The 16,039-nt window shown below is 35.3% G+C and overlaps 1 protein-coding gene across 3 annotated transcripts in view; it reads right to left on the reverse strand.

Annotated features, from left to right (window-relative positions):
- The window catches only part of sm (smooth), a 543,953-nt gene that overhangs the window by 26,616 nt on the left and 501,298 nt on the right, over positions 1-16,039 (reverse strand). For 2 of the 3 annotated variants that reach the window (XM_068768460.1, XM_068768462.1), the window contains exon 6: positions 6,732-6,815. The exons of the other annotated variant lie outside the window; for it this stretch is intronic. In XM_068768460.1, the coding sequence (XP_068624561.1) occupies positions 6,732-6,815 (84 nt within the window). The remainder of the gene's footprint in view (positions 1-6,731; positions 6,816-16,039) is intronic. 3 annotated transcript variants of the gene reach the window in all.

Genomic DNA, 16,039 nt, shown 5'->3' on the forward strand with positions numbered 1-16,039 from the left:
GGTTTCGGGGGTAGCGTATACACGCATACCCCGGGACAGGCTATTGACGCGAGGGAAGATCACGTGTCGATCTCTGATCGGGAGATACCGTAGTCCCGCATATCGCAGAGGGCGATCACCGGGTTGGGTTTAGTTGGTATGAATCCCACATAACCCTTTCCTATTCTTTGAGACAGTGTATCTTAAACATCCGGAAGGTTTCGTAGGAAGACGCTAAACGCAGGCTTTCAACCGATCCTATTTTAAATCCATAGAAGAGGAAAAGTCCAGTAGTAGACGTCTTACTGCTGAAATAATGATGACCTAGAAGTAACATTACATCATCATCAGCGGCACATCGAAATGGGGAATTCCACATATATATAATTCATTATATAAAGCGATATACATATGGGAGAAACTTGAATGAATATGAAAACTTTTACTTCGGACTTTGCGTTGATATTACTTCATGTCCAACCTACGTTAGGAAGATATATTAGATATTGTTTTGTGGTCAAAGCGCGCAGAACAGATATTCTTTGGGGCTGTAAGATCTTAAAGTGGACACCACAGATCTTGGACACCCACTTCCAACCGGTCCTATTGGAAATGATCCTATATAGGCGTAAGTCCAATAGTGGACATAAGATATCGCCTGAATTGATGATGTTTGCAATAGAATTCATAAGTAAAAAAAGGACCATTATTTAGCCACTTCCGCACATGCAGTGGTAGTCGTGCAACAAAATGCACCGCCCGCCAACCGGCTGATAAATGAATGCGGCAAACAATGCGAATCACACAACTGCCACCGCCAAATCACTCCGGCGGCACGACTACATGTGCATGTGCGGAAGTGGCTAAATATTGGTCCTTTTCTTACTTAGGATGGACTTCTGCGAGGTAACGCCTGATTTCATTAAATATGGAATTCATATTAATATAGTTGCCGACACACAATTAAACATTTGCAATTTCAAACTGAAGCGAAAGTATGAAGAATATAGATCCGGAATACATTAAACGCGTTTAAAATTCACCTTTTTTTAATGGAGACTTTTATTTTGTAATTCAGAAAAGATTGAGAAGGGACGATGGTGGACAGTAATTTCCCGAGATTCGCGCTTCGCTAATTTTCACCCCGATGTTTATTTAAAGACCCGGATGACGCGGCGTTAAAATTCTAACGCGACTTATAAACACAAAGATTATCTTACGGTAAATAAGGCTGCCTTTTCTATTCGCAACAATGAAGTACGTTCTAAAAATAAAAATGTAAAAGATGTTAATTTATCTCCAAGATAGTAAATTTCCGGATGTTTTTTTTCGGAGCAAAAAAATTGTAATTCAAATTTAAAATAAATTTATTCGAGTACGCATTACCAGTTAGTTTTGAGATCCGGAATAGCGCAACAGGTACTCTTTTTAAATTAAATTTAACTGTGTTAAATGTATACATTATTATAACAAATGCATATGACTCACCATATTCTACGTATTTTGATCAACTAAAACCTCCGTGCGATTGCTGGCTTTTCAACAAAGTACTAGAAGGTCCAATGCGAGGACGCAGTTTTGACACGATAGAGGAGATAAAAAATAATTTTTGATTTGTCCTGATTCGTTTAGAAAAAAAGCATCAAAAACTAAACTGCTGTCGTTTCGCAACCACTGTATTCGTCTTATTTGGCTCCGTGTGAGTTCTGTGTATTCAATAAACTAGTAAGTCCAATGCGGGGACGCCATTTTGAATCGATTGTGGAGATAAAAATATTTTTTATTTTCTTTTATATTATACTAGCTGATCCCGCAAACGTTGTTTTGCAAAAAAATAAATTGATATTTTAATTTACAAATAAAAAATAAGGGTTGATCGTAGAGGGGTGAAAATTTATGGTTGTATGTATTCTTGTATGTTGTATCATAAAAAAATAAAAACAAAAAATTTCGTTAAAAAAATAAAAAAATTTTTTAAAGTGTGAACAACCTTTATCACTTAGGGGTATAGAAAATAGATAGTAGCCGATTCTCAGACCTACTGAATACGCATATTAAATTTGGTAAAAATCAGTCAAGCCGTTTCAGAGGAGTTCAAGATCGAACACCGTGACACGAGAATTTAATATAATATTAGATAGATTTTAATTTTGTCAAACGCGTCAAGTCTTGATTGGTGTCAAAATCGCGCACTTTTTAGAAAAAAACCGTCAAATTTTCTATTGATATCGTTCCACAACCACTGTATTCGTCTTATTTGGCTCCGTTTGACTTCTGGCTATTCAATAAACTAGTAAATCCAATGCGGGGACGCCATTTTGAATCGATCAAGGAGTTGAAAGAAAGGCTTTTTTTTATTAATTCTAATTTGTATCGCTAGTGTTTCTTCACAATATTTATTTTTCGCTTAAACTGCGTTTAGCAGACAGTTGGGAGAGGGTTGCCGCTATTCGATACGGATCTTTCTTCTCCCAGCTGCGAGGCACGACAGCGTTTTATAATTTTTTACAATTTTTCTTACACAATTTTCTCTTATGGATAAATATAGCTAAAATTTATATATCTTAACAATACAATTTGGAACATTCAATTATATATTAGTTGCTACATTATTTTATTTCAAGTCGCTGCCCAAGCGCTACAGACCGTTAAATGCCTTGAGATTTAGGACAATGTAACAATGGACAATGAAAGAAAGGCTATACCGGAAAAAGACTATTCCAACTGTTATCAGGACTAAAAAAAGTGTTGGCAAAATTGCTATTTATCAGACGGGAATCACTTTGAAGGTGATGAAATTGATTTGAAAGAATAAATAAATTCATCTTTGATCACAGTATTACATGTAATTAACTATGTATATAAGTTGTCTCATTTAACAAATAAAATTTTAAAGTGAAAATAATTGTGTGATCATTCCTTTAATTGCACATCATTATATAATCCTAATGTTTGCGTCACGGCAATTTTTGAAGATTTTCCATTCAAGCCGCGTGGGGCGTATACGACTCAATCTTTAAAAACTAATAAAAGTTCGTTCAAGACGTATGCTTTATACTTTTTCAATACAAAGCTATAATGAGGGGGAAAGAGTTATAAATTTTAATATGCAGTACGTACGTGAAGTTATGTGAAGTTTTATATATTCGAGCCTACAATACATTTGTTTAAGAATCTTTTACTTTTCAATGAGAACTGCAAATGGCTTTATAGTGCAGCGGGGGGTCATAAACCCACGTGGCATGGAATGTGATAACAGAGTTGATACTTTCTTGGAATAACTTCACCAACGAACTACATTAACAAAATACCACGACTATTCGAGTGCAGTAACATTCTCGAGTCTTGGAAACGTTTTGGAGGCATTCCAGAAAATTCGAGAACATTCCGCTTGGCGAGACTTGTGGTTGGATAGCGTCGTTAAAGAGTTTCAAAATGGCGGCAGATTTGTGCGATGGATTTACATTTCGTAATCTAGTTTTTCTTTAAACACATCGAAAACGTCGACTTTAGGAAATATTTTTATTACACTTATTTGTTATAAAAAAGCTAAAAGAGGTGATTTTACAGCTTATTATATATTTCATTTTACCGCGTACAAATTGGTCACTGAGAAATCTAATATATAAAATTCTCGTGTCACGGTGTTCGAACTTGAACTCCTCCGAAACGGCTTGACCGATTTTTACCAAATTTTACATGCGTATTCAGTATGTCTGAGAATCGGCTACTATATATTTTCCATACCCCTAAGTGGATAAGGGTGGTCCACCCCTAAATTTTATTTTTAATTTTTTAGACAATTTTTTTGGTTTTTATTTTAATAAAATACAGCATACAAAAATACATACAAACCTAAATTTTCACCCCTCTACGATCAACCCTTATCTTACATTTGTTAATTAAAAACTTTATTTTTTTTGCAAAACAACGTTTGCGGGATCAGCTAGTATATTATATTTATTTGTCTATTCAAATGCCGATAGGCGAATAATTTATGGCAGAACAAAGTCTAAAGAGACAAATAGTAAACAATAATTACAATACCCGGCGATAAATATTGCACATCGACCTTCGGAAAGAGACAATCGGCTAATCTCGACCTCGTAGAGCGTTGTCTCTGTCGCACGACTGACAAAACTTCACGTTCAGTGTCATCGCCGAGTACTATATTTCGTATATAATATATGAATTTTGAAATCGCTTTTATTACTATATAATGTCATATTTTTTATTATATCTGAAACCGTTGATTTTTCTATAGGTTGTACTATAGATTATTTGATAGTAAATTAACTATATATTTACCTCTTCAATACGACACTTGTAACACCCTGTATAGTATTTACACTAGCAGCTTAATCTACTCATTATTAATTTATTATAACCGATATATATTTCAAAAGAAGTCTCACCAAAGAGGTTTTAATTTAAAATGACCTAATTTTCCAAATTAAAAATGCCTTTTATTACAGCCAACCTAGATATTAAAGTTTCTGTTACATCTAAATTCCTAGCATAAAAAACACTCGAGTATACATTTTTTTTTTAAAAATTTCATCAAATTCAATTTTAAATTTTTAATATAATACCATAAATTATTCGTAGAGTGTTTAAATCTGATATGCCATTTCATTTTGCGAACGGCTTCCAATAAATCGTAGCCTTTGCAAACTGTAGAGAATGAAATTTTCATTTTCTATTTTAATTTACCTTCAATAAATGTGAAAATTACTTTTAAAACATTTTTAATTTTAAATTAAAAATTATGATGGAAAAAAATTTACAACAATACTTTCAGAGTTTCGTTTCACTCTATAGATGCTCCCGTACGATATCTGTGAAGGGATATATAGTAATCGCCACTTTTGGCGATCGCAGTGTGGTATTATGGTAGCAGGGTCCGCAGAGGAAGCTGCTGCACAATCTATGTAACCATTTTATAAGCAATGGCAATCCTATATAATTAATGCACAGAGTGTGAATTATATATGATTATATTCCGGAAATTGAAACACATAACTCTTTAATGGAATCAGGCGTTATTTTGCGGAAGTCCATCCTAAGAAAGAAAAGGACCAATATATATGTGCAGAAGTGGCTATATATTGGTCCTTTTCTTACTTAACACCTCACTTACTGAATGATTCACATAGATTAAATCTCTCATTATCTCCTTGTACATAAAAATCGTCAAATAACCTTTTCTTCGATATGATAGCATTTAAGTTTTTATTGCTTGGTATGCACTATACTGAGCGACGGCTATATATATATATATATATAAATACAAAATTTACAAAGCACTGGAACCATATCTCGCCTAATGCTAAGCGACGACGAGATCTAAGATGCTTCATGCTTGCCTAGAAGAAACACTTTCACTTCTGTCTTGACACCCAAGATAGTGTATATAGCGTAACATATAGCTGTAAACAAGGGCTGTTCCATACCTGACTGTTCGCACTATAGCCTACGACAGGGATGAGCAACCCGCGGCCCGCATGCGGCCCTCGAGGCAAGTAAATTTTAATTTTTTTTTGAAATTTAAAAAAAAAATGCTAGAATCAAAGCTTTAAAGATAATAAATACATTTAAAAAACTTTTAAGTTAAACGGTTTTTTGATACCCATATTGTGGTGGTTGTGGAAAAATATGTACCTAGTCCGCCATATTGGAACGGCGTCCATCTTGAATTTTAAATTTTGACATAATCATCGTGTTTTACTAGTGTAGCTCTTTCATTTGATACCCATATTGAGGGGGTTAAGGAAGAATATGTAATCCGCCATTTTGTATCGGCGGCCATATTAGATTTATAATGTTTTATTATATTGTATTGTCATCTAAATTAAATGTGTGTACCAAATTTCAAATCAATCTGACAACGGGAAGGTGCTTAAATTTCAATTTCTAATTTTGACCCAAATAAATTCCGTACGGGTCGAACTAAATAAAACCGTTTAATAAAAGTGTCTAATATAAATTACGTTTAGAACATGGTTTGAATCTTGAACATATACTTTTTTTTTTCATAGCCCACTGTTTTAGAAACTGCGGCCCTCCGACCGAAAAAGGTTGTTCACCCCTGACCTATAATAATAATCTTAAAATGTAACTACAGTTACGTAATATTAAAACCGTCATTTTGTTAATACGTGTGTTAAGATGTATAAAAGAATCTGTATGCGTGGTCATTGTGTATTTTCGCAATAACTCTTTTTATATATACTATAATATATTACATATATTTACTATACTATATTATTATATTCTAAACATACTTCACACCTTCAATAGCAAGTGCAATAGTGTGTACTCGCAAATAAAATATTACTGTAATTATTTCAAGACATGTGCGTAGAGTATTTTCCTAATAAATGTAATATCTCATTACTTTCAATTGTAATATGTTCCAATTCGACAAAGCAAAATTATATTTATGATTTTAATACGTGATTAAAATAGAAGCGATGTATATATAAATTTCTACCTAGAAGATATTATATTCAAAATAGAAAGCAGTGTTCACAGTTACCTCTTTAAATATGCCCGATGATGATAAGTTGAATGTAAATAGACTGTAGAATGTATTGTAAACCCACAAGTGAAAGTCGTGGTGAGTTCCTGAAAGCGGTCAGTTCGAGACCGACAATCGCAGCGATCTTTGGGGAAGATTACCAGCAGTGGGTGTCTAACACCTGAGGTGATGGTGAAGTATCGTGTACGGATAGGAAAATGATCTATCTTACTGTAAGGTTGAGGTCTCCCACCGGTGTACTGTGGCGACTGCAGAAGCGGAGCACTGCGCTGTGCTGGTTGGGCATCTTCCGACACTGCAAACAACGACAAAAACTTCATTAATTCCTTTTTCAAAGTTCCATACTGACTGATGAACAAAGTACAATATCATCATCATTACCGTTCCAGCCGTATGACTTCCAAAGCCTACATCCAACGTCTTCAGAAGACCTAAACTTGGTCGTCTAGACAACGTCCTTTTCTCTCTGGTCTTCATATGTGGGCAACCTGCTACCAGTTCAACTTGCCGATTCGTTGAGCTATATCTATTACTTTCGCTGGTTTAACCCTTAATAGCCTAGAGTTTCAATTTTGATACCGATCTTTTAAACCGAATGTTCACATTACTATTAGTTTTTTTTATAGGTTCGCTGTACGAATTTTACTGTTGTATAATATTCTTTCCAACGAAATTAAAAAAAAAAAAACTATTTTTCCCTTCATCTAGACCCTCAAGCAAACACAGTAATATTAAAAAAAAATCACTTTCGTAAATCAGGCTATTAAGGGTTAAGAATCTCTTCAATCTAGGAGAAAAATCTCCACCGTTACCCACACGATGACTTGTTAAGCGATTGTGAACTTCTAATGACGCCGAAAGTTCCAGGAGCCCAGAGAGCCCAGAGAGCCCAGAAACTCTTTCTAGGCTTTCGATGCTTTAAAAGGCTGTCTTTAAAAGGTTTCAGCGCCGTAAGTAAAACTGGTAACGTATATTGCAAAATATCCCTACACGAACATTCAGATGATTTTCAGAGGTCGATACACGCTCCCTAACATAAGAATGAAGCGATAAAATATAAGCATAAATATAATGAGACGCGAGAACGGTAAGGAACATATAGCGACAACCCGCAATTAAATCTAATAAAAATGTAAACAACAAAAATCAAAATAAAATGATGTAAAACCAAGTGATATTGTAATAGTCCTGTACAGAAATAAAATAATAAAAATCTAAAAGAGTAATGAGGGATGTATGAAAGGCGTTACAGAGCGAAAGGGAAAGACAGAAGAATTGTGGCAATAATGAAAAGAACGAAAGATCATACGATGCATGAAAGACGATAACGAAAATAAAAAAATATGTGAAAAAATTAAATAATGTTCAATAGTCCCTGTCCCACACCAGATAGGGGGTACGAGAGGCTCCCAATAGCGGGGGCCAAAATAAAAACCCGCAATCAACCTTAACAGAAGTGTGTTAAAGTTCCTTCTGCCGCTTCTTTCAGCGCTAACGCATTCTAAAGTAGAAGTAATGTTAGACCGACAAAAGCATACGACAAAGCTGAAGTTAAACAAACCTTTTGAGGCACTATTTAAAGGAATCAGGCGTTATTTTGCGGAAGTTCATCCTAAGTAAGAAAAGGACCAATATTTAGCCACTATTTGCACATGCAGTGGTACAAATTACACAACTGCCACCATTAAATCACTCGACACGTGTTTTACCCCTCCACGGGGTATCTCCAGGAGCCACGCCAAACCGATTAGTGCCAAACACAAAGTGTTTGTTTGTGTAATTCGCATTGTTTGCCGCATGCGCATTTATCAACGGGCTGGCCGGCGGTGCACTTTGTTGCATGACTACCACTGCATGTGGGGAAGTGGCTAAATATTGGTCCTTTTCTTCCTTTGGGGTACGCTTGAAACGGAATGCTAAGTTCATATGAAGACACAACACAAGCCGAGAAATTAAAGATATAGGGAAGGAAGGAAGAATTGAGACTAAGAGATTATGTGAAGGAAGGAAGAAGGAAAATGAAGAATAAAATACAAAAAATTTTGGCAAGTCAAGTTCCTATAGTAGATTAATATAAGGAAACGTGAGTCAAAAAAAAAAAACTAAAGTTGAGGTCCCTTTACCGGGACCTTAGGACGTGGATACGTTGATAAATATCTCAGCGATCTTTCAATGCGAGAAAAATCAAAACAGCAACTTAGTTACTCAAAAACCAACTTCAAATCCGAGAAAATGAAGATTGCAACTAGATAAAACACTGACCAAAAAAAATCCACAGCTAGTAGAATTCCATGTTTTAACATACGCAGACGAAGAAGGCAAAGGACCAACACATCTGTAGACGAACAAAAGTAACCATCAAACAAATACGGATAAGCCAAATGGTAAAGTCAACATAGAACATTTTGCCTGATATTAAACAATGACAAAATCTACGATGGTAAATGTTTGCCTAGAAGAAACCTATTAGGAAGACTGGGAAATAATGTCGCTTAAGTTAAATTTTACACGACAATATATTTAACAAGTTTTTATTTCTAATCAACAATATATTCACCTTCGTCATCAATCCTTTGCCATCTAGTATACAAAATCAATGCCGGAGCGGTAACAAATCGTTCGGTTTTTCTGTAAAATATGTCGACAGATACGACATTGCTTTCTGGTTCCAGTACTACTTACTCTTATCTTTAATAAGAAAAGGACCAATATTTAGCCACTTCCGCACATGCAGTGGCAGTTGCGCAACAAAGTGCACCGCCTGCCCTCCCGCTGATAAATGCGTATGCGACAAACAATGCGAATCACACAACCGCCATCGCCAAATTACTCAACACGTGTTTCACCCCTCCACGGGCCATCTTCAGGAGTTATGTTACACCGACGACTGCCACTGCATGTGCGGAAGTGGCTAAATATTGGTCCTTTTCTTACTTAGGTTGGACTTCCGCAAGGTAACGCCTGATTCCATTAAATATCTTATCTAAAAATTTCCAAGTTATAATTTTATGGAAATAATGACGCCGGTATGTATATTAACAAGTTGTACAGACGAATTTAAAATCGAAAGACGATGTTGGACGCTGTACACAGACCACTTTCAGTAGGTCTTATTGGACATTTATTACAAAGGTCTATTTCTGATTAAATAATATACGGGTACAGAAAGATAAATATATTTTAAAACACATTAATAAACTAAAACTCTTGTAATATAAAAAATAGAGACATTTGCCAACTAAAATTATGTCAACAGGTCAATGACATATATAATGATGTAGTAAGAAGATCAAACATAAAAATATGTAGCAGCATAGCATAGCAGAAGCAACGAAAATAATAGGAAAATAAAAAACAATTTTCACGTTCATTTGGATGAATTTAAATCATATAAATATTATTCAACCGACGATTTGTAGATCACTTTATTAAACATAAATCAACGGGAGAAGATATAGATATAAATGCACAAAATACCGTATTCGATCACAAAACGATACATTAAAATAATGTCTACATTTGATTCGACGAGAAAATTTTTCAACATCGAAACCTCCAAAATGATTTTAATTTTAGATATCATCATCATCTATGTGTTACCATCACTGTTGTCATCATATTAGCAAACGACCGCTACAAAGGATATGTGTCATCCAAAAGTCGGCGACTTGCCGTGTTCTTGACTTGTTTATCTGTTCAACTGGTTCCGAGTCACTCGAGAACCTTTTCCCCACGAGCAATGAGCTCCATCCAATGCTACTCCAGACGAGCAAACCTTCAAGCTTCGTCCGTGACCTAGGTTCTCCTGTTATCACATCATTTCCTATTCGATAGCCCTCTCCAATGCTCTCTGGTTGACCTTGAACCTATACCATACAGTACTTCGCAAATGATTACGTCTCATATCTATCATCCATCATCACCAACACACGCTGGTCAAAGACATTCGTATAATATTAGTTCAAAATAAACATGTTAAACATCGAACTGTCGTGTGACGTCATCATCAACTATAAGACTTCCACTGTTGGGCATTACCCCCTTACATAGGTTTCCAATACAATCGGAAGACGCCTGCATCTGGCATCAATGCTACAATTTTTGCAAAAAGAAAAAGGAATTTTTTTTTGGGAAAAAAGTTTTCGCGGGAAATTGAAAATCTGATCTTCAATGCGAACCCGGAAAATATCATAAAACATTAAGATTTTGAGAAATACGAAAATAAAACCTGGCCAATTTGTCAGAATGCCCTTGAAGAAGGTCAATCAAGAAGTGCAGGAGGAGGTGGTAGTCTAATCAGATGGCCAAACCAAACCTAAAACAATCTTCATGACACGCTGCATCATATCAAAGATCTATTCTCCATGTTCTAAAGATCATTACCCTTAGCAATGAGGAAACAAAAACGATACTAGAGGAAGAATGTCTGTCTCTCTGATAAAACAACTTTTCCACAATACGGACACAACAAAGCCAACAAAATTAACTCAGACATAATTTTTAAAAGCAAAAATAAAATAACTCAACTGAGTATTCCATAATTGAAATCATTGAACAAAATGTATATAAAAAAATAATGATATCTCGTTTATTTCCTCTAGAGAGACGTATGAGTAATTACGTTACAAATGAAATGAAAACATGTAATAAATAAAAGCATTTCATATTAAATTTATTAAACATGTTCAGTACCACATTTTTTCTGTTATAAATACGTCGTTGTTCGTCGAAAAACCTACACCCTCGTACCCTGTATAACAGTGTCCATCATGCGATGTAGCAATATCACGTCACACACGTGCGTGTTTCACATGGACGAGACTCAAGACGCTAACGCAAGATTCATCGATGTGAATACGGCAAACCACCGCACAGATACTGTCGTACAACCTGAGGATGCCAATATGTAGTAGGGATGAGAAAGTGGTCGCACGAAACGTAATTTTAAAAACTGCACATTATTACATGAAGTAGTACAAGCTAAAACAAAATTCGAAAATACTAAAGTAATTAATAGAACAAAATCAAATACGTTTCATTGTAATTCATAATATTATGTGTACATCATGATAAAAACACCAGAATATCCAAATAGCCCAGGTCACAATATCCAAATTTGATGAAACAGAAATAATTCAAGTTAATAACGATTTCGTTCAAGTTGAAGCTACAATGGTTTCTAACGCACCTTTACCTGAAAAGATCCCACAACAAACTTAGACAGGAACTTTGATAACTATCCTTAACAAAATTGTAAAAGTATGGCGAATGATGTCTGCTTTAAATTGGACCATCGCCTTATTTATAATAGCGACATAAAAAACGCTCCGCTTATGTCGATTGTACCATACGCTCATATGCTTTGAGTTTTGCTTGTCTATTGCATCTAGTTATTTAAATTCAAATTCAATTGGATGAAGATATAATCTCTTCCCATAAGAGCAATACTTCCTATGCTTTATTATGACTAAATACTTAATAATTATATGATTTTCTTAACAAAATTTTATTTAATAATCTTTCTGAATTTTATTACAAAGGAATTTATTCGCAACCAAAGCATTAAGTAAAAAAAATCATATCCTTTTTTAAATTTTTTCTTTTTTTCTTTCGATAGACACCCATATCACGGCAGCCGTTGCAACCCACGACATAATTATGTTGTCGGTCCATCTAGTGGGGGGCCAAACCACGCCGGGTCTGCCGGTTCATGGTCGCCACTCAAAAACCTTCCGGCTGCAACAGCCATCTATGGAAATTTAGACGATTAATTCTTCGAATTACGTTCGATCTTGGTTCTTCTACGGATTTCCCAATATATTATTCGATCTCGCAGCGAAACTCCGTACGTAGCCCTCTCCATTGCTCTCTGGGTGTCCTTGAACCATATTATGATGCCCAATGTCACTTACATTTCGTTTCCGTATATCAGAAAGACCTCCGACTTCGAATATTACCGTATTTTCACAAGAAGACAAGAAGTGGTTTCGGGGCTTTTCGAACGCTGGCCGTCACCTTGACCCTTCTTATGAGGTCCGAAATAAGTGACCACATTTCGTTTCCGTATGTCACTTGCAACACACATTGTTCAATGACCTCCGTCATCGAATATTGCGGTATTTTGAGGAAGAATTGTTTTCGGGGCTTTGCGAACGTTGGCCGTCACCTTGAGCCTTCTTATGAGGCCCAAAGTAAGTGACCACTTTTCGTTTCCGTATGTCAGTTGCAACATACATTGTTCAAAGACCTCCGTCTTCGAATATTACGGTATTTTGGAGAAGAATTGCTTTCTTTCGGGGCTTTCCGAACTCTGGTCATCACCTTGACCCTTCTTATGAGGCCCAAAGTAAGTGACCACTTTTCGATTCCGTATGTCACTTGCAACACACATTGTTCAAAGACCTCCGTCTTCGAATATTGCGGTATTTTGGAGAAGAATTGTTTTCGGGGCTTTCCGAACGCCGGCCGTCACCTTGACTCTTCTTGTGAGGCCCAAAGTAAGTGACCACTTTTCGTTTCCGTATGTCACTCGCAACATACATTGTTGAAAGACCATCGTCTTCAAAAATTATGGAATTTCAGACGAAAAGCTTTTTCATAAAATAATTTATTAATACCAAAACAGGACATAAAGGAAACAAAGAAAACATTAATAAAAATATGTTTATGATACGTCCAATTTCTCGTAGAAATGAAAAATTCCTTTGTTAACAATACGTTATTTATTCTCGGACATTTCATGAGATGTTGTAAAATATAAAGGAAGCCTTAAACCGACCCATTAGGTAATATATTCTGTTATATATATATTCATTAGTCATTTTCAATTTCAGGCCTGTGAACCAATTATCAATCATTCTATATAAAGTGATCACTTCGTTTAGAATGCGTCAGGCTAATAAATTCTAGCAGTATATAGTCTGTAGTCAGATCGTCAAGAACAATCAATTTTAATACAAATTTTAAAAACGCGTTTTTCTCATTACGATATCATTTCTCCAACCATTGATTTTTATATAGGGTGTACCTTATATTAATTGCCAGCAAATAAGCATTTACATATTTAAAACTTTTACATCTATAATTGATCATCCTGTAGATATTTTCACAAACTGCTTTAACAACACAAAATTTAATATTCAGATTCAAATTAATCTAAAGATGGAGGGTTAGCTTTGTAAGGAAAGCACTTTTGTGTCGAAAAAATCCGAATTAAATATTTCGAATAATATATATATTTTATGATTCGCACAGCAGAAAGACTCAACAAACAGGTGGCTTCATTATTTCTCGAGTGTTATAACCCAGGTTTCTTCAGGGTAAAGGTAAGGTAAGTAAAGGTAAGGTAGAGTGAAGGTAACTTCAGAGTGCTTCACCTTCGACCACACGTCGTTTTACATCAGCAGAGGCGATGGTCAAACGCAGACAGGAAAGCGTTAAAAAAAAGTTCGTGTACAGATTTTAGGAATCTATTTATTAGTAAATGATTGAAGCCACCTCCATCGTTTCTTAGCTGATAATATACTATAGGAATTCCACTTTCTGGTCCCTTATGACTTATTTATTTTAAAGGTCAAGGTCTAAATGGAAATTAGATAATGAAGAAGGCTATAAGCGCATGAATTTACTGTCTATATTGGTGCTGAGCAAGAAAAGGACCAATATTTAGCCACTTACAATGACAAATAGTGCCAAATACAGAGTCTCTGTATTTGGCACTATTTGTCAGGCGGGCTGGCGGGCGGTGCATTTTATTGCATGACTACCACTGCATGTGCGAAAGTGGCTAAATATTGGTCCTTTTCTTGCTTAGGATGGACTTCCGCGAGGTAACGCCTGATTCCATTAAATATATATTGGTGCTGGACGCTGTTAGCCTTTCTGGCTGTTACAGCTTCTTCAGAGTCCAGCGGATCCGAAATCCGTAGTAGTCAATATATTATATTAACTTCTTTTGGGGAGATGTGTGATCCTTTCCTCTGAAGACATTTCAGCTAAATAAAAATCTGAGTTGGGAAACCGATCCTGGGTTGAGTCGTCAGTGCACGCAACACTACGTGAAGACACGAGGGCGACAATTTTAAAACTGATTCCGTTGTCGTTCGTACACCGTTAGACTTGAACGGGCAGGATGAGAATGACATTGCATAAGACGTATATATACTAGTAAAAATAAAACATATCAATTGCTTAGTATTCCTCACACGCAATTATAAGTCAGAAACGATATAGCGCAGATGATTTTGGGATTGAATCTAATCTATTCGATCTCAAAAACCAGTCATTCCGTGCGATGAGAAACTGGAATATTCTGGCCACAAAGACTGGAATATCGGACTAAACTAGCAATCGTCGAATAGATCTTCCTCCTATCAGTTGGTAAAATCAATACCGCAACTTTACACTTGACACTGAACATGAGACACATTGAACTGTAGTTAAATATGACTACGTGTTTTGGGAGATTACAGCTCTCTTTACAGAGGTTTACAATCAATATCATTAAGAAGAAATGACTTAAATAAAGCACAATATAGATAGTAAGAAAATAAATTGTTAAAGAAATATTAAAAAAATAAAAGTGAAAATGTTGAACTCTGAACAGAAGGCGAGGGAAGTGAGGCAATATATGGAAAGGAATAAAAGATACTGTTAAGTAAATTAGAAGAAAGAACGAAAGAAATCGACAAGAACAAAAGATAAGTATGAGAATAAAAACAAAATATTAACTATCTAAACAAGATAGTAATAAAACAAGAGAAGCACCAAAAAGTCTTTCGTCTACATTTGGCAGGATTATTAATCCACTCACCACAAGTCGATCCGATAACAAAACTATTGTTGTTAAAAAATATAATCAATTTCATATTTAGAATAAAACATTTTTGTTTCACAAAGACAGTCACATAAAAAATACAGTAAACACCGAATTAAATTCTCTTAAACAAGATTCTATATCACTTAACAATTAAAATTCTTAATAATATATTGCAAAAGCATTTAAACATTCATAACAAAAACAAAACATAAATAGGATAGAGATAAATTGATCAAAGTGCATATTTCTGTTAAAACATCAAATCTCTAGAATTATAAATAAGTTGAAATTTGTCTTGCCCTGAAAACATATTACATTCCAAACTGTCTTAGACGTTCACTGCAAGGTACAGGTCTCCAAAAGATATATATGGGAGATATATCATAATCGCCACACTTGGCAGCCGGGCAGGCGAATGCTATTACCTATCCTCTGGATCCTAATCTGTTTGCATTGGCAATCCTATATAATAAAAACACAAGAGTGTGAATTATATAAGATTGTATCACAAGAATCGAACCCCTCACCTACGATCGCAAGTCTCACTTCTCTACCGCTATAGTCCTATCCGGTAAATGTCTCTAGCTTCGAGCGACATAGAAGCTTGACAGTCACGACAGTCCGAGTCAAGGTTAGGCAGGAAATTCTATATAATAAAAACACAAAGTGTGAATTATATAAGATTGTATCACGGAAATCGA

This window comes from Battus philenor, unplaced genomic scaffold (genome assembly GCF_028537555.1).
Source record: "Battus philenor isolate CCGP_79_NKW_IND1 unplaced genomic scaffold, ilBatPhil1.0.hap1 SCAF_25, whole genome shotgun sequence".
In the NCBI taxonomy this organism is placed as follows: domain Eukaryota; kingdom Metazoa; phylum Arthropoda; class Insecta; order Lepidoptera; family Papilionidae; genus Battus; species Battus philenor.